Genomic DNA, 23047 nt, shown 5'->3' on the forward strand with positions numbered 1-23047 from the left:
GAGAATTTCATACGAATACATGGACTCCAAGTCCTGTTGACTCCATAACTTTACGATCCACCAAACCCCTAATCCCCCTTCTTGGCTTTCTTCGCTTTAGGCTTCTCTGCATCACTACCACTGCCAGCATCCTTTTTACCTCTCTTGGCCTGTTTCTTCTTCAACTCCTCCATCATCGGATCACTAGCATCCGATGCCATACCACTATCCTCGTCATCTGAGTCAGATTCAGACGGAGATCCACCATCGGACGATTCAGATCGGAAGTCCTCATCGTCTATAATTGATACCATCAGCTTCACAATATTCGAATACGAGTTTCGATCCGGGCTCAAAGGACGCACCAGATTCATCATCGACATCCATAGCAGGAGCTTTGACCTTCTTTCCTGTATCTTGCTTGCTCTTACTCTTGCTCTTCTTCCTATCATCCTCGTCATCCTCAGAAGCAATACTCTCCATCTCTTCATCGTCGTCACTAAGAGGTACATCATCCAAGACATTCTCTTCCATCTCATTCAACAATTTAACATTCTTCTGCTTGAGGAACGCGCTGATAGGGTTGACTTCTTCTTTACTTATAGCTGTGAATACGTGATCTGCCACTTCAGTTTTTGAGACCACTCGCATATCAAATGTTCGGGCTGATGCGATTCCTCCTCCAACACTATAATCATATATAAGCTAATCATTGACTCTGCAGATCTAGAGAGAGTAGTAACTTACCGGGAAAAGGATATGCTTTCTGTTTTCGAGAAATCGATAAGGATTGGTTGTTTAGCAATGAAGATCAATCCTTTCTCTAGGAAGTAAAGTTCTCCTTGAACAGCTTTGACATTTGCCTTTATACCGTTCAGGCCTTGTGCGTTCCGGAACGATCCTGGTGGGGTAACTTTTTTGCCTGTCAAGGATTTCAAAACTCGGGAGATCACTTGGAAGGTCGGTGCTTCGTATTTACGTTGCAAATCTGGGTATTTAGCAATCTCCTCACTGTACACCAATATTAGCCTCCCAGAACGCAGGGAACAATCGTCAGAATGTAGGCAACTCACTCGGACAGGTTGAGTTCCGCATCTACTTCTTCATCCTTGGGCCATTGAGCTACTAAGAACGGATACCTAGTAGCACCCTGTCTGATGGGCGGATCTAGACCTAGAACGAGCTGTATGTGTAGATCATCGAGTTTGGGCAGGAGGAATATACGGTGGATGGAGGTGAAAGGGACTCGATAATCGGTTGATTTACCAAGCAGTCGAAGGGAGTCTGGGTAAAATTCGAGGGAGAATCGTCCTCTATGAAGTATCATGAGGCAATCAGTACAGTGTCTTATGACATCGATTCAGAGAGGTGAGAGGAATGATGGGGTTCGATAGACGAAAACTTTGGTATTGTATAATCAGCAGGAACATGTACTCACCTTGGAGTCAGAACCAGTATGTCCTCGAAAATTACGATACTATCCCCCACAACCGCTCCAATATCTGCTTTATCCTTTATCAAATTATGGAAAGCGTCTGCTGCACTGATCTCATTTCCTTCTTCATCCAAATCAGTCTCTTCCCCATCGCTACCCGCATCACTACCTTTGCTCTTCATGCTCTTTCCAGGTATATAGAAACGCATCTCGACTAATTCATCTGGAACTCTTCTCGAGAGGTCTTTAGGGTCGTGAGGGTAAGGTGCAGGTGGATTGAACTCCAGAGCAACTTCATTCTTTCCCGCTATATTGGAATTCGCAACTGTCGATAACGGTATTTCGAATGAAGTTTTCCCTTGGATTTGAAACGCTATGTCGTTCCCTAATCTCTCATGATAAGCTAAGCTCTGATCGCGACCGGAATTGTAAGCTTACCTTGCACTTGTGCTTTACCCCAGTTCCAACCTTTCAAACTTGAATCTCGGGTTTCGAGCTTTATATTGAAAAATTCATCCAATGTCCTCTTGACTTTGTCATGATCCTGTAGATATAGCAGGGGTTGAACGAATGAACGGCTACCGATGGAATCTCTCGCCACTCACGTCTCTCTTGAACCCATCAAACGTTATTCGAGGTTTCTCAGCTTGTCGCATAGCTAGACGCAATTGGAAGTTCCTTGCCACCCTGTTACGCCATAGTGAGGTTGAGCTGTTTTCCCTTGATCAGTCCGATCATTGTATAGCTCACCTAAACCAAGTTGCATGTCTGACGTCGTGTCCATTGAAAGTAGTAGGCGCATCTTCACTTGAGTATGTTTTCCAACCGAAACCAGCGGCGTTGAATCGTAGTTCTGTTGAAAGTCACGTTTCGCTTAGCTGGATCTCTGCAAAGGCTATGCTTAACAGCTGAAAGCGTGCATTTGCTAGACTCACTGCCTAGATCTGGACCATCACCATGGAAAACTACAGGGAGGCTTGAATGTCAGTTGTGTGAAGGAATCGATATTCAGTTGGGAAAGGAAGACCACTGACTGTTCTCGAAGGTCACTGTGGACATGTTGACCCAGTACCAGCCCTTGAAGTATAATGGAAGGAGTTTGAGATATAGGGATGATCTTTGAGTCTCGTATTGCGAAGGAACAAATGAATTTAAGTTGAGTAATGTTGAAGTTTAGCTGAAATCGATCTACGCGTGGCTTTTCATTGTAATCAAAACGCGTCAATCGTGGGAAAGTGGTTCACCATACCAACACTCTTTGATACAACGCTCCCATTCCCTTCATTTTGAATGAGACAATCATGCTAATGAACGAAGAGGATGGGATGCAACATAGAACAGCGGATACAGGGGGTATATTGGTCCGACTATCAATCACTTGGCCAAAACTACTCCGTGTCGATATCAATCTAAGCACTACGGCGATATTGGGAAATGAGACTCCTCCTGACTTTGAGCAACAGAAGGGTTTGATACCATGGAAACCTCTGCGTAAAGTGCCATCACTCACTAATTGGTCTGATTACTGAGGATCATGACTATGCCAATGTGATATTGTCTCAGTGCAACAAAATTCCGGTTTCAAGGTGATGACTGATCATCTTTTAGCTTCCCCAGGCGATCTGTGTCTTCCAACAGTTCAGAGAGCGACTCGCATCCATGTCCGAAAACATGCAGCGATGCAGACAAATCGTTGCAGATGGCCTGTTGTAGCATGTCAACTCCTTATCAAGTCTAAAAGGTGCTTAATCCTACACGTAGAAGGCGATCAGTGTGGATTTTGCTCCAAATTCGCTTAATTTCTTCCTGTGAGCTGCATGGTAACCGGACTATCCGCGAGCTGATCCCCTGCTGATACTCTTGAGTTACCGTTCAGCCTCATGACCGACATGACTACGTAGTAACGAGGTGTGAGTACAATTAAACCCCGTCGCTGATATTTCTTATAATCATTTCCTTCTCGCCCAGCCTTTATTTGCTATCTATGAACAGGTTTCAATTTTACACCAGAGCACCCTCTTCGAAGGTTGCATTAAGAGAGATGACCCAGACTTCGTCGTCAGAACTCAAGGTTTAGACAAGTGTATTGGACACTGTGCAGGATCATATGGTTGGGCTTTCAACTGGCTGCTTGAAGACGAGCATTTCGAGTTCAAATGTATGTGTGTAGACAGACTTCCCACTACCAAGTCAAAAATCCCATGTAATACAGCATCGAATACTTGGCTGTATCAAAGAAATCCTTGAATCGCGAGTCTGTAGTATATTCTCTATGTTTCATGTCGTTTTGATTTTTTGCCATGTAATGTGACCCTTTTACCAGATTTCACTGTTATAATTGTTTAATGATATGTAATCTCGTATGCAGACTGATCTCTTGCTCGCCTTTGTTCTCAGTTATAAACTTAACCGCATTCCCCACATTTTAAAAGAGCTAAATTCGTTGAGCCCCGGCTACGATCGGTCCGAGAGATATGAATAATTAGTTTTTATTGGACGGAATTTACCGAAAACACGTATATCCCGAAATTTTACGAATAATTAACGAGAGTTGACAGAAAAAAAGAAGCAAAAACAAGAAGCGGACCGTACATGGTTGAAAAGGTTAAGCGCCTTATGCGTGATTGGTCTTCTGGGTCGCCCCGCACAAAATCATACATGTACAAGCAATTGAATTGACTTTGATTCACTGTGTCCTCGTCATCACCACCTTGACTTTACCTGGAAGAACGTTTTCTTCACCATGGACATCCCAGTAGATGTTCCTCCAGTGGATAAAAATCAAGATCAACAGATTGATCGACAAATTAACCATATAGCCCTTAGTTCCGCACTAAGGAAACTAGATCTATTTCTATTACCCATAGCGACTATCGCCTATTTCTTGAATTTCTTAGACAGAAGTAATATCGGAAATGCCAAAGCAGCAGGTCTACAAACCGATTTGAAGTTGACAAATCGTCAATATTCAATCGCTTTGACCGTCACCTATGTTCCTTACATTGTTGCTGAATTACCTTTGACATTGGCCATGAAAAGAGTGTGAGTCCAATTTCAATTCGATTCCAATATCATTCAAATGAATCTGCGGCTGAACGGCAAAATCGTTTCTTAGTGGTCCTCACATCCTGATTCCAACTCTTGTCGTATCATGGGGTATAGTCACCCTTTTCCAAGGATTTGTGAATAGTTATGGAGGTTTGATCGCAGCTAGATTCTTTCTTGGTTTGACGGAAGGAGCAATCTTACCGGTTAGTTGACAGTGCGACTTCCTCGCCCCAAGTCTTCAAGGCTAACCTCGATATATCAGGGTCTTGTAACATATCTTTCTTCATTCTACCATCGACAAGTACTGGGTAAACGACTAGCATTCTTTTTTTCGGCAACCTCACTCGCAGGTGCCTTTTCGGGATTATTAGCTTCTGCTATATTGAACATGGAGGGTGTATCTGGAAAAAGAGGATGGCAATGGATTTTCATCCTGTACGTGAATTTTTCCTTTATCGCGGACCGCTTGTGCATGGTATGCTAAACATGCCGGTACTTTGATAGGGAAGGACTCTTGACAGTAGTCTGCGGCGCTATCACCTTCTTCGTCTTACCTCGTGACCTGTCAACCGTCAAATACCTCAACGAAGAAGAACGAAATTCTTTGATGCTTGCTCATGACATTGATGGAGGGGCTACTGCGATCCACGAACGATTCTCGCTTCAACATATGATAAATGCCATGAAATCACCCCAATTATGGCTGGTCTTCGCTATGTTTTTCGGTAACGGAGGTGAGTTTGTCATACCTGTGGTGCTTTTGTCCAATATCACTAACTCGTTGACATAGTCACACTTTACTCCTTGGCTTACTTTGCACCTAGTGAGTCTACTTCTCATCAACATCTAATTCTTGGAGCTGACGCAGATCCTCTTTAGCTATCGTACAAGGCTTAGGGTACAAAGGAATTTCTACTCAACTACATTCCGTACCTCCTTATGCTTGTTCAGCGTTCGTCGCAGTCATTGCGTGTTTTCTTAGCGACAAGATCCGTCACAGAGGATCGTTTATTGTCGCAGCTGCTATGATCTCTATCATAGGCTACGCAATGTTTCTGGGTTCCACCAACCATCACACCCTGTACGCAAGTTTATTCCTCCAAGTGATCGGAGCATATACCATGGCTCCACTACTATCAACCTGGATGCCTAACAATCTCGCACCATACTATACCAGAGTAACTGGTATCGCATTTGGTTTCATATCTACCAACTCAGGTGGTATATTGTCCACGTAAGTCAGCTGTCTTATTTATGTCACTGTATATGAGCTTGACAAACCATGTACAGATGGCTTTTCCCCACGACTGATGCACCTCGTTACAAGAAGGCTACTTGGACCGCCATCGGTCTAAGTATCTCGATTGTCATTCTTGCTTTGCTCAACTCGGCATTCTTAGCATCAAGAAACAAGAGTCGATCCTCGGCCATACGCGAGGACCTTGAGGAATCGACCGATTCCCTTGACGATCTGGGTGATAAGGATCCTCGATTCCGTTACATCACTTAGCCGGATTACGAAAAGTGTTTGAATATCAATGATCAAACAGCACGATGGGTACAAAACAGCAACATGCATATAATAGGATCTGATATACCTTGCATACATCGCATCCGCGTCCAAAGACTACACATATCACCTGAAAGAAATAACTCCTCAACTCTAATATTCCACTTTCAGAAACTTGTGCTGACTGTAAGACGTCCTGATCAGCTTAGCTGATCTTGCACACCAACGAGGTCATTTAGGCTTACATTCATGCAAACACTCGTTGAGCCCAGCCTTCGATACTTTCAGGTTTTCTACCCAACAACTGTTCTAGAAGAGGATCAACTCGCTTGAAATCACCTTGTCGACTAGCATGATAAATGCCCAAAAGATGATTTGCAATAAATTCGGGAACTCCATGTTGAACTGTTTTCTCGACGAATGTGTCGTCGGAAATGGTGACTTTGTTGATTTCTTTACCAGATACGTCAGATATAATTTTGGCTATACCGGTGAAATCTAAAGCGTCATGAGCTGTAAGTGGGACATACGGATCTTTAGGAAGTTTAGATTCATCGGTCAGGAGTATAGCTATAGCTTCTGCCAGATCTTTATGACCTGTCCAAGAGACTGGACCGTCTTCAGGAGCGTAAATAGCACCGGTCTGAATTGGCTGACCCAGCATCATCTTTAGGCTCTCGCTATAGAATCCATTTCTTAGTGAATAAAAGTTCAACCCTGATTTGACGAGGTATTCTTCGGTTTCAGCGTGATGTCGACAAGCAGCAAAAGCAGAAGTTTTATTGGCACCGATGTGACTAGTGTAGAAGACTGTCTTGACGCCAACTTCTTTCGCAACATCGATAGCCGTTTTATGTTGATCGACAGCTTTATCGAAGTTGTCTACCGAGATCAAGAGTAATGTCTTAGCCCCTTTGAATGCTTCTTTAAGAGCCGAAGGATCATCGAACGAGGCTTGAGTTACTCGAACTCCTTTCTGGGAGAGATCAGAAGCTTTGGTGGCATCTCGAACACTGACTCCTATCTGAGTTGGGGATATGTGAGTGAGAAGGTTTTCAACGACGAGTTTTCCGAGCTTGCCGGTAGCACCTGTGACAACAATCGACATGTTAATTGAGCGGAAATATGTATACTCTCGAATTGGGTAAGGACAGGGGGTTTCGAATGTATGTCAGTGGGCAAATATATTCATCAAGAGACGTTGTTATAGGTCACTTCCGCGCAATGCCAGTATTTATATCGCATCATTGAAGCAATCACAGATGGTATTGACTCCGGCGACTCACCGATCACCGAGGAGATTGGGTTTGACAGTAACCGTGCCTCGCACTAGCCGACGGCCTTTCCGTTAATCAGATTGCAATCAAACTCTTCAGCGAGATAATGTATGTGCTTCATCAAGGATGCATGTTTACTAGATTGGTCTTTTATGGTCATCATTGGCCATTCCTTTGCTTCGCAGGTCTTGGTCGCCGAATAACCGCCGACACCGACACATTCTCGTTACGACCTGCTTCCGAGCCAGCCTACGCCCCTGCTTCGAAGTCTCGGAGCGATCTTCCACTAGGATCGTGCTTTGCATCCCATTCATCAACCTCTTCATTGATAACTTTGATCAATTTGTGCGAGACAGAGCCATCGGGTAAGGTGAATACAACTTGACGCAATTGATAACCGCCTAATTTCGGGAATATCTTTGACCAAAGTAGGAAGTAAAGTGCGCACAGGAACACACTTCATCATGAAACCGAGGATTAGCGGCAGTACCAAATTTTGTGAAAGAGTGATATCACTCACATTCCAAGTCCAGTCAGAGAAGAAGCTCCATAAAAGAAACCGAAAGAACTATTATTGATCCCTCCCGTAGGTGGTACCCAAGGCATGATGATCAAGAACAAGTTGGCCGCCAAGAAGAATAATACCACGATCGTCCAGCTCCGATATTCTGGTCGAGGCAGGTTCAGTCTCTTTCGATCTCTTCGAACTATGAACAAACCAAAGGTCATCAAAGCTAGGAACAGCGATGAAGGATAATTTTGAATTGCAACAACTATGTACCCGTCATCAGCCACCTATAAACCAATGAACGCTTAAACATGAACTTCATACTGACTGAAGTTAAATGCGGTACCTGCTGGTGGTGCTATAACGATCACGAAAGATACCACCCAGACAGCAATGATTGCACCTGTAGGTGTACCGAAAGGCCAGGTGGTGACCCAGAATTTAGGGAATGGAAGTACACCTTGACTACATTTCAAGTGTCATCACCTATCGTCTCGTCGTGGTCAATTTGGACCTACCGACCGACCTCTCGTATCATTCTAGAGTGACCGACTACAGAGTTGAGGATATTGGAAGCAGCACTCAAAACTGGAAGGATGGTCAAGCCCTTAGCAGCCTTATCACCGAATAGCTTTGACCAGAATAATGACGCAGTAACTTCGGTTGATCCTTTGATCTCTTCCTTGGTCACTGAAAATCAATCACATCAGCCATTTTCAGGATCTCATCCAATCAGGATTAAACTCACAAACAGCAAAGTACGCGATGTTTGTTAACAGATATAGGACTGCTACAAAGATCACAGCGGTATTGGCAGTCCTTTTGATGGTTTTGATAGGATTCTTAATCTCGTTGGCCATGTTGAAGGAGTTTGTGTAACCACCATAGGAGAAAATAATGCTAACCAAGGCGTTGGATAGAGAATATCCGTTATTCCGTGTACCTTCGAATGCGTTCTTGAAGTTGGCAGTTGGCTTCGGGACTTGATCATAATGTCCCCCAAGAGCAACAAAGCCGGGTATGATGATCAAGAGCAGGGTGACAATCTTTAAGGCTCCAAACAAATTGGATAAACGCAGAGACCATTTCGTACTGAACCAAATTGCTATCATGATCAATCAGTTATTAAATCTCATAAACAGTTTATGAGGCCAAGGTATTACTCACGAATGAGAATGATAGTCAGCGCTGCAATACCAACTCCTTTTGACTCCCAGTTAGTGGGAGTGTGATCAGTCATTCTGAAAATATATTGGGCGACAACTATCAAGAGGTCAGTCACATTTAGTCAAACCGTACAAGCAGTTGACATCCCACTTACCTATAACGTTGGAACTAACGAAGGATAAGATCACTGTCTGGACTGCGAAAGCAACTGGGAAGAAGTATTTTGGCTTCCTAAAAGCTTGTTCAAGATACACTACTTCGGCACCAGATCTTGATGGGAAGTACGATGCGAATTCCAGATATACTGAAATACCGGCCAAGGAGATGGCGAGACCGATAGGCCAATACAAAAGGGTTAAACCGACTGAGCCAAGCGATTTGAGCAGACTTGAAGCTATGAAGAACTTTACTCAGCATTCCATAACCGGTTGGATCTCACTGAACAGACGATTAACTCACGAAACGAAAAGATACCAGTGCCGATTAACATAGTGATATTTAAGAATAAAGCAGACCACCATCCTACGGAGTATCCCAAAGGATTTACACTCTCTACTGGAGCACCAGATACATCTTGAATAGTTGCTTGAGCACCATTACCTCCTAGTTCCCCAACGAAGTTTACATTTCCATCAATGTAAAACTCGGGTACACCTAAATCCTTATTATGACCTGAAGTCACATCGAAATCAGGGGTACTGGGCAGTTCTTTTTCGCTCAAATCAGGTGAAGCCATTTTCAAGATGATTGAACAGTGTACGGTTTACTGAGAAGACTTATTTTCAGCTGAGTCCTCCCGAAATCATCACTAATGGTTTTATACCACTGAGAAGACCGTCAAAAATTCTCCAGAGATTGATTAAACGGACGAAAATCGAATAATGGCGCAATTTTTCGAATCGATTGACCTCTCAATCTGGTTCCTGGTTATGTCGAGCATTAATTCATTTTCCATTTTACGTGAACGTTAATCTGACATGGATATGGGAGAGAATAATTTAATCCGTTATTCGGAACTTAAGCGAAGCAAAAGCGTGGTTATCAATCACGTATCTTCCTAACATTTGCCAATGCGTTTGTCATCCTGAATTCACATCCAGCACATGTTCAGCTCATATTATCCGCCTTTAGCCACCAAACAGATTTTTCGAATAGCTCTCCATCAATGCTAGGTCATCGAATGTTCGGTTAAAAATGATCTTAGCATCGATTGCGCAACCGCCACCGTCGGCTTTGACCGGCTCATCTGTAATCATCTCATCAGATCGAAAGCAAATCGCCCAGCAACAACGACTCTCCTCAACAGACTGATCCTGCATGTGTGAACTCCTGCATGCCTTGCGACTGCTAAGAGAATGAAGAAAACAGGCAAGGAGCAGATCTTTGATTACGAGGCTGAACTGCTTGCGTCATCTCGGTAAAGCCGTTAACTCTGATTTCAACAGAACACAACGCGAGTATGACAGATCTATATCACAATTACAGCGATGTTTCGACTACATTCGAAGATTACGTGGAGACATTATTCATTTCTACAACTTTGGGATGTGTATCAAGTTCTGCGGTCGATGCCGCTGGCTTACAGGAAAGGTCGTTCGGCTTGTGGCGTGATTCTAGCGCCATGTCTGAATCCATCTCGCTCAGGAGAGTAGTCCCCGATCGCAGTATGAGCGGTGATTCGGTCTGGTGAAGCAGCGTCAGAGTGTACAATCTCCTTCGACCGTTGTCATAATAACAATCTACTCACTATCCCAGAGGACAACGGTCTTGGGCTTCCACTTAGCTCGGATTTGGAAGTCATGGCCTTGGGCGATATGAGTGCTGGAAAAAGGTTACAAAAATCAGTTACCAGGTCTCTCGTGGTTCAAGCAAGAGAAGGCACCCACTATAGTAGATCCAAGATTGCATCAGATTCTTCAGTCTTAAGACCGATAATATGCCTTGAGAATTGTTTATTAACAAACAAAGCTTTCTCTCCTGTTACAGGGTGCCTTCTTACGAGAGGGTGGATGTTCTCCACAGGTTCTCGTCTTACCACTCCGCCTCGGTTACCATTTCGGCTGAAATCTGCTTGAGCTACACCAGAATGAAGGACTGAAAGAGTCTCAAGGAACGCCTGGAATTGTGGGGAAAGTCGTTTGTATGCCTCTACAAGTCATTCATTGTCCGATATCAGCTGAATGATCCAGGATAATCGTACGTTCAGAAATGAGAGACTGCGAGGAGACTCACCAACCTGAGAGACATAGCCAGTATCACCACCTGAAGATGGCGAATCATACAAGAACAGAGTAGTCAACCCAGGTGGTTGTTCCTCGTATGTCACATCGGAATGCCAACCGGTACTAGAGAGTTTGTTTGGGTTATAAGAAGCAAGACCTTTTTTAGGTGCTCCATCTCGATAAACTAAGTGAAACTCGGGAATACCTTCAGGTGCTCCCGAAGTAGGGTGTATATGTAATCTACCAAACGTTTTCCCCCATTGATTCAGTTGCCAATCTGGATCCTGATCAATGAAATCTTGATCTCGAAAAGCTACCACTCCTCTTTGTGCAACATACAAAGCGAGTTGGCTACGCTCATGTGTGAGTCAACATATCCCGAAAACTCAACTGCGTCCTGGAACACACTCACGCTTTCCCCCTATCATCAAGCTTGCTCAGTTGGATACCTTCAACTTCCGAGCCAAAACTAGGAGAAAGAGCATTGATGGTGGCTCCTTGGAGAAACTCCCTTGGGTTATCGTGCTTCAGAGCGTCGAGTCCTGGGTCTTTGTGTTCGAAAGAAGTCAAAGAAGGGTATTTGGTTTCTCTATCGAAAGTCGGTAAAAATCTCTTGTATTTGTAATTAGGCGGTGGAACTCTGTTGACCTTTTTCTCCTCATCTGTTGTGATGATTTGTTCTTCACCGCCACTCAAATGAAGAGTAGCAGTTGCTTGTTGCAAGCTTGGAGTACTTTGAAGTACAGTGGTCGTCATTGTATCTGTTTCAGCGAGTGGCAATTAGGGCTCTGTGGGGTAAGGAATTGACCCAGTCGGTTTGATTCAGGTTCATTTTAAGTTGTTCTTTCAGGTATAAACGTATTAAACATGTCTAAATTACAATCGGATATCTGCGATAGATGGTAGAATGAGGTCATCACGAACGATCACGCCAAGTCGAATATTTAGTGGAATTCGCCGTCCCTTCGACTCTTGACAAAACTGTATGGAACCAGATCTGCGAAGCATATGGCGACCTTATATGCTTATCTCCCCGAAGTCCGAAGAGCTTCAAACGTGATCAAAGAATGGGCTAATCTGGCGTGATTAGATAGACTATATAGATAAAACGCGGCCTTCGCCGTTAATTTCGATGGAGTAATTATCACGCTCGAATTGCGAAGTGGCAATCTTACGTTTAAGTTGAAGAGGATTTGACCAATCTTGGGATTGCGAATGGTCACGACACCGAAATTCGGCCTTTCAGTCTTCCTCAGTGTACATATTGAATTGCGGATAAGGAGAATATCTTGCCAATTCCCAGACTACGGTACCACATGATCAATATCAAGTATTCCGAATAATCCTTCAAACGAGATAATGGGATTTGTCTTTTCTTCTTGTTTTCGAACTTTGTTATTCAAGCGAATTAAGCTGGTGTTCGGTCCTAGGGTCCGAGGAGCAAAGGAGGGTGAACAATCCGAGAGGACTCATATCATATCATTCCAAAAGCCGTCTTTTAATGACGATTCGGAATGGCGCAATCACTTTCGAAAAGTGGAGTAAAAGAAGATTTCTTGAGTAGCCCATAATAGCTGATTGTCTGAGACTTCAATCGTGCTAGCGAGAAAAATGCCAAGAGATTGAACACCACGAGAATTAAGGAGATAACCGATATCCAATTTTAGATTGGATGAGCATAAGATTCGCCATAATTTCCCTCAAATTTCGGTTAGAGTTTGGTAACACCTAAGAATCCGAAGCAGAAAAGGTGGTTTGGGAAAAATGGATATTATACATAAAAGGAGCTAAATCCTCCTTCTATTCCATTCCCGTTTAGAACATCCCGTACCAGTCCTATTCTGTGCTTAACATGAGTGCAGTCAAAAGCGGTGGGTCTAGCTCACCTCGAGACGACAACAGTGTCAAGTCTACCATCGACGAAAATACCTTACCAGAAGAATACCATCTTGGAAATGACCGAAAGCACTCGGTTAAAGTAGAAGCTGCGCCTTTAGCTATTGGAGTTTCTTCAGCTGAGGTCGATAAAGCTGAATCAGCTCTGGGTAGCGCGATCTTGAGAGCTTTGAAATTGAGACCACCTCTTCCTAAAGATGCTCCTGACGCTGTGAGTCAGGTACAGACAATGTAGAGTTTTCATGCAATTACTGATTCAGTGAATATTCCGTAGATCGCAACTCAGCCTAGTATCTGGGATGGTGAAGATGTTGACGAATTGAAAGCGAGATACATTCGATCCGATTGGGAAAATATCGAAGCTTTCGATCCTAATTTCAGATGGACAGTAAAGGAGGAACATGAAGTGAGACGAAAGATCGATTGGAAAATCATGGTATGTAGCTTTACAAGGCATTCAATGTTTAAAAAGTGATAATGACTATGCTCAAATGGGTTTCTTCAGCTTTGGGCTTGTGTGATGTTCTCAGCGCTCAATATCGATCGAGGAAATATCAGTAATGCAAATTCTGATGGTCTACTAAAAGATATTGGACTTACTCAAGCTGATTATGTAAGTCTCTCAGACACTAATTTGATTCACATAGAGTGAATATTATGCTGATGTGCGTTGATCTGTATTTCTAGAATCTGGGAAATACATTATCAAAATTATTCTTCTTAATTGCCGAACTTCCTTCTCAATTAATCTCAAAAAGAGTTGGTCCCGACAGATGGATACCAATTCAAGTTTGTATATTCAGTATCATATCTGGAGCTCAATTTTTTCTATCTGGAAGAAGTTCTTTCTTAGCTACCAGAATTCTAATTGCCTTATTTCAAGGTGGTTTTATTCCAGATTTAATATTATACCTAAGTTATTGGTATGATAGTAGACATTTACCGATTCGACTAGCTTGGTTCTGGATGTCATCAAACATTTGTGGTATTATCACCGATTTTTTAGCTGTTGGTTTCCTCAAATTACGGGGATTACATGGATACGAAGGATGGAGATGGTAAGTTGGACTATATCTTTTTAAATCAATATTAAATCCCTCTTTAAACTGATTGCATAATATAGGTTGTTCCTTTTCGAAGGTATCATCACTTGTGAGTTGAAATACCAATTCAAAACCAGATTGAATCGCATTTGACTGAAGAATTATAAATAGTGGCAATCGGTCTTGCAGGCTTCTTCCTTTTACCAACTTCACCAGCTAAAACAAAATCAAAATGGTTTCCTAAAGGTTATTTCACTGAAAAAGAATCAAAAATTATTGTCAATGCAGTTATTAGAGATGATCCAGGAAAAGGTGGAATGCATAATCGACAAGCACTTACACTTAAAATGATTTGGAATTGTATATTGGATTACGATATGTATCCATTATATGCTTTAGGATTATTATTTGGTATACCAAAATATCCTGTTGGAAATTATTTAACATTATCTTTTAAAGAATTAGGATTTTCAACTATTCAAACTAATTTATTATCAATTCCTTATGAAGTAATTAGTATTTTTACTCAATTTTTAATTACTGCAATTTCAGAATTATCAAATAATAGATCTTTTGTTGCTGCTGCAGAAGATATTTGGTTATTACCTTGTTTTATACCTTTAATTACTTTACCTGATCCTATAAATCCTTGGTCTTATTTCGCTATTGAAACTGTTTTACTTTCTTATCCTTATACTCATGCTATTCAAGTAGCTTGGACATCTAGAAATGCTGGAACAGTTCAAAATCGTTCTGTTTCAGCTTCTTTATATAATATGTTTGTTCAAGCTTCTGCAATGATTGGTGCAAACGTATATCAAGCTTCAGATAAACCAAGATATAAAAAAGCAAATAAAGGTTTAGTTGGATTATTAGTTTTTAACGTTGTTATACTTTATCCTGGAACTTGGGCATATTATAAATGGAGAAATAGAACAAGAGAGAGAATATGGGGCGCTATGTCCGAAGAAGAAAGACAACATTACCTCAAAACTACTACGGATGTCGGTAATAAGAGGTAAGTCACTATCGTAACAAATTCAACATGTTACAGAGCTCGTCAATATTGACATCCTTTGTCCCTACAGACTCGATTTTAGATTTGCCGCTTGATCAGCCATTCCACCGATTTGCTTTGGTATGCCATTCACTACTGTCACTACGTCCTAATCTCATAATAGATATATTCAGATATATGCGCAACCCGTTCAATACATCATTAGCTTTCTCGACTATGCACTCATCAGTATTATAGTTGATATTGAATGCATCGACTGTAGGCTACAATAGCGACCAAACTAATTCTTTTTGGTCTTGATTGAAACTTGTGAACTTGTTCGAATACAGAATCACGCAACATACCTCACATCCTCTTTGATCCACTTCCAATCCTTCTGGGGGGAATTCCACCTGATCCACCAAGAGCTCTCCTCCATCTCCATCTTTTGACTTTTCTATAAAAAGTTTCTGCGAATGCTCTAAGGTACCCAAAGGAGAAAATGATGAAGAAAGCAGTCGTACATGGAATAGCGACTTTCCAGAAATATACCACTGATTGATGTAATTCTTCAAAATCGTCAAAGTTCATTCCGAAGTAAGATGCCTGAAAATATTGCAATGTCAGTAATGCCGTATCACGTGTATACATCCAAAACGTCAAGCACTTACGATAAAAGTCAAAGCTATAACGAACATCGATCATTCATCATGGGTGTCAGCTTATCTTCGTTCACTATCCATGCTATAGTTGAAACTACACTCACGCAAAAATACTACGGTCACTATACTTAATCTTTCCATAGATTCGTTTGTCTGGAAACTGAGGACGTTCTAAAGAAATCCATAATCCGACTCTTTAGTATCAGCAAGCGCGAGTTCCAAATGGAAGGAGCAAAATATTATGTCTATGTAACGAGATAAATAGATATTGGGAACTCACAAAGACATAATCTGTCAAATGATCACATGTATTGACAAATTGATCTAAACTTCCAACGGTAATTTCTAAATGATCAATAACATCTCCAATATAAACTTTAGTCATTGGTGAGAAAAATCCAATATGTGTAGCTTGAGTAGGAGTTACTCCAAACATGCTCAAAACACTTTGAGCATCATCTTCTTTACCCGAAAGGCTTGAAGTAGGTTCTCGTTTCTCATCGTTAAATCCTCTATTACGTGATTTGGAACCTGAATTTGCTGAACCTGGCATAGGTGTACTTCCTCTTGAAGGAGTTGGCGAAATAGGTATACCTCCAGCGCCACTCCCCCCGAAATGATTTGGTGATTGATCATTATTTTGAGGAGTCCAATTCATTCCTAAATGTGAATGAGCGTTTCCGTTCGGTCCCATATGATGACTAGTACCATTTAGACCTATCCCTGGTGTACCAGCTCGTGTGCCAGCAGGAACCATCGCGCTTGCTGCAATTGATCTTTGGGCATCTTGATCTCGAATGATATAACACAAGTGTAGAAGTGGTGTGAGGGATCGTCTGAGTCGGATTAGCTGTGAGGAAAGGATGTGGAGATGTCTGACAGTTTCCATCTATATTGCCGATAACCATTTATTAGCTTCGTAATATTGAGAAGCATGTTCAGATATGGTCGATATGCCTTACCTGAGGGTTCACCAATACTGAAGCTTCCAGCTTGAGCAGTTCAGACTCAAAAGTTTGGGAGATCTGCATATGAAATGTGAATCAGCTGAGTGACTGAAAACTCTTGAGGAAGCTGACTCACCTCGATGGCCAAATCAGCAGCTAGAAAATGAGGAGAACCATAGGTCAATCGCGTTTCAGGTATCATTGTATGCCAAGGCCATGTTATGACTCACCAACATCCAAAATAGCTTGAGCAAGCATACTAACATCCCCTGATCTCCTCAATAAGCTTGACTCATCCTCCAATCTATGATATATAGGTGCGAGTACTTCTCGAGTGGGTTTAGCATCCATTGATATAAGGGTACCTAAATTTAAAATACCAGATTGACAGGTATTATTTAGTTCTCAGTCAAGCCAGAATGAGAAGGAGAATTTACTCACCATCCCGTAACATGAATAGACTTAGAATACCTCTTCGAATAGGTACCATGTACTTCGCGCTCAACTCACTCACCGTGAGAGTATGAGCTTGTTTTTCGAATGTCTGTTGTCCATATAATGATAAGCAAAGCAAACTCTTACGATACAGGACAAATATCATAAATGACAAATTTGAATCTGATATAGAACAAGACTCACATGATGTCCGCCATTTCGAGGAGAAATGAGAGAAGGTTCGAAAACACCTTCAACACCCTCAGGTAATTTAGGTATATTATTCCCTCTTTCCGTTGTTTGCGAGTCGGATGAAGTTCCTCCGAAAATACCTCCAAATCGACGTCGTTTAGCAGGAATAGGCTCATCGACTATATTTTCATCTACTGTCATCCCTCCTTCTCTTTCATTAGCCATTTCTTCGGCTGCCATATGTAAACGAACTTCATCTGAAGGTGTAGTATGATGGATTAAGATTTGAAGGTATAAGTGGTTTCTATAGAAATCGAGTTTGGATCGTGGTGTGTTGGTCGCTCGTAAGGCATCTTCAACGGCTAATGGATGTAAACTGGCGTTGTGATAGTTAGCAAATCAGATACTTTCTAAGCGGAGGTCCATAAATACATATTGAACAATTAATGAGAAAATCAGGTATGAAATGACTCACCCAAAATGCAATACAAGCGTCTTAATGACTTGCCAATTCAATCCATCTATGTGAACTGTGAAAAATTCAATATTAGCTGACAAGATCAAGACCTACTCGTGATCGAACTACTCCACACTCACTCCATCTTACACCTGTAGGTTTACCATCTTCTCCAATTCGTCTTGCACCTTGATCACTATCCAACCATTCTCTCAATCTTTCTCCAGGAAATTCGCATCTTAAATTAGTATTATCTTCATCTGGATTCGAGGAATAATCAATAATCTAATTAATAACAATTTCAGCTTTCAAAAATCTTTCTCATTGACATGAGAAGAGTTTAGACTTACGGTAACTTTTGTTTTATTTTTTAAATGTCCATAAGCTTCTTCATCTCTTTTACTTTTAACATCAACACCAGGTTCATCACCAGTTCCACCACCTGCAGAAGTATTTAACCATCTATATTCTTCTCTTTGTTTATTATTATGTCTATGTCTATTTTTATGTTTACGATGTCTTATATTTCCACCAACACTTTTATTTGAAATTGGTGATAAAGGTGTATTTGATGAATTTGGTGATAATCCTGATTCAATATCAATATGTGGATGTGAATTTGAATTTGATGATCTACGTTTTCCATAATCATTTACATTTATTCTTTCTTGTTGATTTTCATAAAGTTCATTTTCGATACCATGAATTGTTGAATTATTTGATCCAATTGAATTTGGTGATCCTAATCTATTTATAGGTGAAATCGCTAAAGATCTTGTACGAAAATTACCTATTAAAAGATAATCAAATGTCATTATCTAAACATCCTTAAACAGAATGACAAGTTTAGGTGGATAGATTTACCTGAATTACCTGAATTTGTGGTGATGACTGGAGGGCGAGGAATTGGTACAGCACTGGAATGAGACATGTTGATAGTTGTCGTTATTATTGTTCTTAGGTGTTTGGCTGGGAATATGAGTTTGGAACTTGTTGAGAGATTGAGGATTATCATCCGTGACGATAGAAACAATGGCTTATCCGATCATAGGCAGACCTGATAGGAGATTGAACAAGCTTGCCTACACTAGCTATTTGAATATGGCTACGCGACAATGAAAGAAGAGCAAGAAAGATATTTGAGACAAATTTGTAACAGATATGAATGGTTGAACATATAGCGCAAGATGTCATTTGATTATTTAACTTTTTACACTCAAACTCATTTATTTACGTCACTTTTATCTTTTATACTTTATTTTTAGATTTCATTCCCGCAATTCTGCTCATTCATGTAATATGCACCATTTCATCGGAACAATAATCAAGCAGAACTAAGTTGTTCATGCAGTGTTCTTCTCCGGGGTGAAAATACATTACATCCAGAATGAAACATAAATGCATAGAATTCAATTCAGTGTGTATATTCACACTCCTGATGATCTACCATTTACTCCCCAATCTTCTTTGCCTTTCCCTATAGTCATAATAAGCCGCATAAGGCATGCGATGAGATACAACAACGTCGCAGAGCGGTTCCATCAAGTTTTGAGTTTTGAGTAGAAGGAAAGGATAAGAAGTGAACGTGAACATACACCGTTAGCAAGAATACTCAGTATGTCTACAGAGAAGTTTCCAAACATGTTGACTTCTTGGAAGTAACAATAAATGGAGCAGAACGGCGACTTACTCGGATGTATTGAACCAATTGGAAACCAGAACCAGCTAACGAGACACTGAAAAGAACCATGTAGGCTCCTGTATTTGCAATTCGCGCAATATATCGTTCCGTTGTAGTCGATGACCATTGGTCGAACGGCATTGATAGCAAATCCATTGAGGGTGTGTTCAAGGAATAATAAGATGACCAGGAATTCCGTTCATCAAAAGTGAGTATCGCGGATAGAAGTTTCCAATTCGTTTGATTGCCCAAAATGGGAGTGTGAGGATTTGATTGCAATTTGTGATTTCACGTGGAGGTATGATGTAAACAACGTTGGGAGGTGAGCCAAAGGTAAGGGTAAGGGATATGCGCTGATCAGCCTCATATCTTTGACAGAGGATGTCATAGAGAAGAATGTGAAAAGACACGTACGGAACCAGATTTTACCATTACCTCTGAGGTAGACGGGGGCTTTATCGGCCTAATAATTGACTTCCATCAGTATATACTTTCCCCCAAATACAGTCCAGTCCTGTCCATATGATCATCCTCTTGCCCGTCGTGCCATCCAGTCGTATACCCGAATAATCATTGGCCATATGATATCCTCCTTCATTCCCCTCTATTGGCATTCCTTGGTGGTGTCACTCTTACTTACTTGATAAGCGATTTGCTTTGCCCGAATGTTGTTTGGTCCTATAGCATTCATTGCATCAGCTCAATACCGTGCTTGGGCTATAGCTGTAGAGCTCACTGTTGAAAATGCCTTCCATTTTTGTTATGCTTGAGTTTGAATACTGAGTGGTGAGTTGTAGTGTATATAATGTTATTACGAGTGAGTTGATTGGTTTTTATGATGAGATTAACGTTATGGTGAGAAAAGCGTTCTGCTCCGAATTCACACCATATTGAATTATTATTTAATTATTATTATTATTATTATTTTATCACATTTTATCCCATTTTAACCTTTTCCGGTTAAATGCAGATTTATTTTTATGTTTCTTCAATGACCACTCTGCATAAAGACATAGACAGATTTATTCATTGCTATACATACATTCTTCCAATCAACGAATAATAGATAATACACCCAAAATGGACGTAACTTCAGAGCTGGCCAACTATGCCGCTGCAAAGTGAGTCAAATATCAAATATTTAATACATCTGGAGCTGATATTCTCTCTTATAGCTCAACTACAGTTCTCAATCGAGCTACTCCTATAATAACAGATGCTGGTTTACTAGCCGCATTCGATAATACACCAGTCGATCCAGAAGAGTACAGGTGAGTATCATTTCTCTTCCTTTGTGTAATCAGTCATCGTTTCTCTCGTTTGAACTTAGCTAATCTCGATTATACAGAGCAAATCTGAACCAACACTTATTAGCATTAACTTTAACATCAACTCAATCATTGATCACTTCTTTATTTGGCTTACCTACAAAATCAACATCATCAGGTAAACTTACAATTTTACCAACACCCGAAACGATACTTCCAAGAGAAAAACCATTACCTAAACCTAAACCTTTGACTAAATGGGAAAGATTCGCTAAAGAAAAAGGTATTTCTCATAAGAGAAAAGAAAAGGATGTATGGGATGAAGAATTACAAGATTGGGTTCCAAGATGGGGTAAAGGTAGTAAGAATAGACAAGGAGAAGAACAATGGTTACATGAAGTTAAAGCTGGTGATGGTGAGTTGTACTCTCTTCCGGTTTTCCTTATCAATTATCATTCTTCCTATGTTGTAAAAACTTTATATACTGATCGTTTTGTTTCATTCTCTATTCTACAGAAGCAGATCAAGACCCTGCTAAAACAGCTAAATCCGAAAGAAAAGCACGAATTGCGAAGAATGAAAAACAACAAGCAGGAAATATAGCAGCTGCTGCAAGATCTTCTGCTTCTGCTTTAGCAGGTACTTCTTCAACAAAAGGAGAATTAAGTCAAGAAGATAAGAAAAGCTTAAGAGAAAGAAGAAAAGATGAATTACAAAGATCAATGTTAATTTCAAAAACTTCAACAGCTTCTTTAGGTAAATATGATGAAAAAATTGAAGGTGAACCTAAAGTAAAAGGAGTTAAAAGGAAATTTGAACCAACTTCAACAAAAGATTATAAAGGTGAAAAAGAAAGTCAACTTGATGTACTTAATAAACTTGAAAAAGGAGTTGGAAAAGTTAAAAAGAGTAAAAAAGGAAGTGCAGGTGAAGAAGGTGGATTGAATGTTAGAAAAGCTGTTAGATTCCAAGGAAAGGTTGATAGAGCTAATGGAGGAGGAGGAGGGGGTGGTGGTGGTGCAGCGGGAAAGAAAGGGAAGAGGAGATAGATTGCTCCATCTCAGTTTCAAGTTGGATTCTGAATTCAGGAGTTATGAAGATTAGTAAGCCATTCGGTATTCATGCTGGCTTATTCATGTATTTGTGTATGTTTTACTCGGCCAAGGCTAGTGTGAATGAAAGGATCGTATAATGTCGAATCACCATCAACAATGTCTAAAACATCGAACATGTACTGTGGACACGCTGATAATGACGTATTTGCCCTATGAGACGATGCAAGAAAGGATCGCTCACACAAATATACGTGACGAGCACTTCGACTATCCTTTCTATTGCTTATGCAGATATAAAGGAAGTACTTGAAGTCCTGTTTTGCCGCTTGAGTCAATCTCAACAAGACGATATTCCAGTTCAATTGCCACCCCCCATACTATGAAAAACAGAAATGTACTTACCATATACATGTATGTATATTTATTTGATTGATCTAATAAGCTACTCAATACTCTTCGAATTTAATTTACAATAACAATGTCTTCTAAAGGAATTTCTACATTGAAATCTAACTCAAATGGAATGTTGGATGAATGGGAGGTTAAAAAAGATATCGGTCCATTCACTTTACAATATATGATTAATGATCAATTAAATACAATTGAATATAGTGAAAAAGAAAGTAAAAATATAAAAACAGGAGAATTCAAAAAAGAAATAAAATATAAAGGTATAAATCCAATTTGGAATGAAATAAAAGCATATGAAAATGAAGGTGATGATTATTATCATTATTTTGTTGAAAAGAATTCAAATGATGATTGTGAAAGTGAAAATCATCCTATAATTTATGCTCATAATTCATTAAATTGGATTAAAATTAAAAGAAATAAAGATTATTCAGGTAGGATAGAATGGAATGAAATAAATGAAAATGAAAATGAAAATTCAAAAAATACTATATCATTAAAATGGAAACCTATAATTTTAAAATGTACTTGTTCATCTTCATTTAATAATGAAATTCATGAAAAAATTCAATATTCGAAATTATTAATAAGTCATAAATCAATTGAAGAAGAAAAATATACACATGGTTTATTTACTTATAAAGATTTAGAAATTTTATCTAAAATTGAAAATTCTAATTCAATTAATTCAAATATCAATCGAAATCAATCATTTTGGGAAAAAGCTTTAAATTCTGCAGGTATTTCTCTTCTTACTTCTGAAGCTGATTATTCATCATCAATGTATAGACAAAATACACAACCTCAGTATCAATCAGATGGATCATCGCTTGTAGGTATTAAAGAGGAATGATAAA

General features: G+C 40.3%; 10 protein-coding genes across 10 annotated transcripts; 4 read left to right on the plus strand and 6 right to left on the minus strand.

The window, feature by feature from the left end:
- Positions 1-68: 68 nt before the first annotated feature.
- On the minus strand, positions 69-2473 carry I206_101295 (FACT complex subunit POB3; the record flags this gene model as incomplete). The annotated part of the gene is made up of 10 exons (XM_019151813.1): positions 69-277; positions 345-667; positions 727-990; positions 1053-1292; positions 1418-1799; positions 1853-1958; positions 2020-2101; positions 2165-2267; positions 2350-2379; positions 2449-2473. The coding sequence occupies 10 exons, from the start codon at positions 2471-2473 to the stop codon at positions 69-71; spliced, it is 1764 nt and encodes a 587-aa protein (XP_019013951.1).
- A 1684-nt stretch (positions 2474-4157) lies between these two features.
- On the plus strand, positions 4158-5972 carry I206_101296 (uncharacterized protein; the record flags this gene model as incomplete). The annotated part of the gene is made up of 7 exons (XM_019151812.1): positions 4158-4456; positions 4530-4665; positions 4725-4897; positions 4967-5196; positions 5253-5285; positions 5342-5696; positions 5753-5972. The coding sequence occupies 7 exons, from the start codon at positions 4158-4160 to the stop codon at positions 5970-5972; spliced, it is 1446 nt and encodes a 481-aa protein (XP_019013950.1).
- A 247-nt stretch (positions 5973-6219) lies between these two features.
- On the minus strand, positions 6220-7080 carry I206_101297 (uncharacterized protein; the record flags this gene model as incomplete). The annotated part of the gene is made up of 1 exon (XM_019151811.1): positions 6220-7080. The coding sequence occupies one exon, from the start codon at positions 7078-7080 to the stop codon at positions 6220-6222; it is 861 nt and encodes a 286-aa protein (XP_019013949.1).
- A 418-nt stretch (positions 7081-7498) lies between these two features.
- On the minus strand, positions 7499-9660 carry I206_101298 (uncharacterized protein; the record flags this gene model as incomplete). Its single annotated transcript, XM_019151810.1, has 8 exons — positions 7499-7706; positions 7770-8022; positions 8086-8222; positions 8276-8447; positions 8506-8862; positions 8925-9020; positions 9079-9318; positions 9384-9660. The coding sequence occupies 8 exons, from the start codon at positions 9658-9660 to the stop codon at positions 7499-7501; spliced, it is 1740 nt and encodes a 579-aa protein (XP_019013948.1).
- An 843-nt stretch (positions 9661-10503) lies between these two features.
- Positions 10504-11902, minus strand: I206_101299 (uncharacterized protein; the record flags this gene model as incomplete). The annotated part of the gene is made up of 5 exons (XM_019151809.1): positions 10504-10607; positions 10672-10745; positions 10811-11072; positions 11157-11497; positions 11559-11902. 5 exons carry the CDS (start codon positions 11900-11902, stop codon positions 10504-10506), a joined length of 1125 nt encoding a protein of 374 aa, XP_019013947.1.
- Positions 11903-12998: 1096 nt separating this feature from the next.
- Positions 12999-15198, plus strand: I206_101300 (uncharacterized protein; the record flags this gene model as incomplete). Its single annotated transcript, XM_019151808.2, has 7 exons — positions 12999-13253; positions 13317-13478; positions 13548-13655; positions 13730-14100; positions 14166-14194; positions 14257-15103; positions 15174-15198. 7 exons carry the CDS (start codon positions 12999-13001, stop codon positions 15196-15198), a joined length of 1797 nt encoding a protein of 598 aa, XP_019013946.2.
- A 250-nt stretch (positions 15199-15448) lies between these two features.
- I206_101301 (uncharacterized protein) lies at positions 15449-18706 on the minus strand (the record flags this gene model as incomplete). The annotated part of the gene is made up of 13 exons (XM_070202360.1): positions 15449-15688; positions 15754-15767; positions 15849-15915; positions 16025-16633; positions 16707-16769; positions 16828-16847; positions 16922-17056; positions 17133-17235; positions 17331-17694; positions 17794-17848; positions 17916-18060; positions 18126-18565; positions 18649-18706. The coding sequence occupies 13 exons, from the start codon at positions 18704-18706 to the stop codon at positions 15449-15451; spliced, it is 2313 nt and encodes a 770-aa protein (XP_070058461.1).
- A 519-nt stretch (positions 18707-19225) lies between these two features.
- On the minus strand, positions 19226-20211 carry I206_101302 (uncharacterized protein; the record flags this gene model as incomplete). Its single annotated transcript, XM_070202361.1, has 5 exons — positions 19226-19252; positions 19466-19533; positions 19871-19919; positions 20097-20134; positions 20193-20211. The coding sequence occupies 5 exons, from the start codon at positions 20209-20211 to the stop codon at positions 19226-19228; spliced, it is 201 nt and encodes a 66-aa protein (XP_070058462.1).
- Positions 20212-20536: 325 nt separating this feature from the next.
- Positions 20537-21773, plus strand: I206_101303 (uncharacterized protein; the record flags this gene model as incomplete). The annotated part of the gene is made up of 4 exons (XM_019151806.1): positions 20537-20577; positions 20632-20727; positions 20805-21139; positions 21241-21773. The coding sequence occupies 4 exons, from the start codon at positions 20537-20539 to the stop codon at positions 21771-21773; spliced, it is 1005 nt and encodes a 334-aa protein (XP_019013944.1).
- A 484-nt stretch (positions 21774-22257) lies between these two features.
- Positions 22258-23043, plus strand: I206_101304 (uncharacterized protein; the record flags this gene model as incomplete). The annotated part of the gene is made up of 1 exon (XM_019151805.1): positions 22258-23043. One exon carries the CDS (start codon positions 22258-22260, stop codon positions 23041-23043), a length of 786 nt encoding a protein of 261 aa, XP_019013943.1.
- Between the last annotated feature and the right edge of the window lie 4 nt (positions 23044-23047).

The sequence above is a fragment of the Kwoniella pini genome, chromosome 1 (assembly GCF_000512605.2).
Source record: "Kwoniella pini CBS 10737 chromosome 1, complete sequence".
Taxonomy (NCBI): Eukaryota; Fungi; Basidiomycota; class Tremellomycetes; order Tremellales; family Cryptococcaceae; genus Kwoniella; species Kwoniella pini.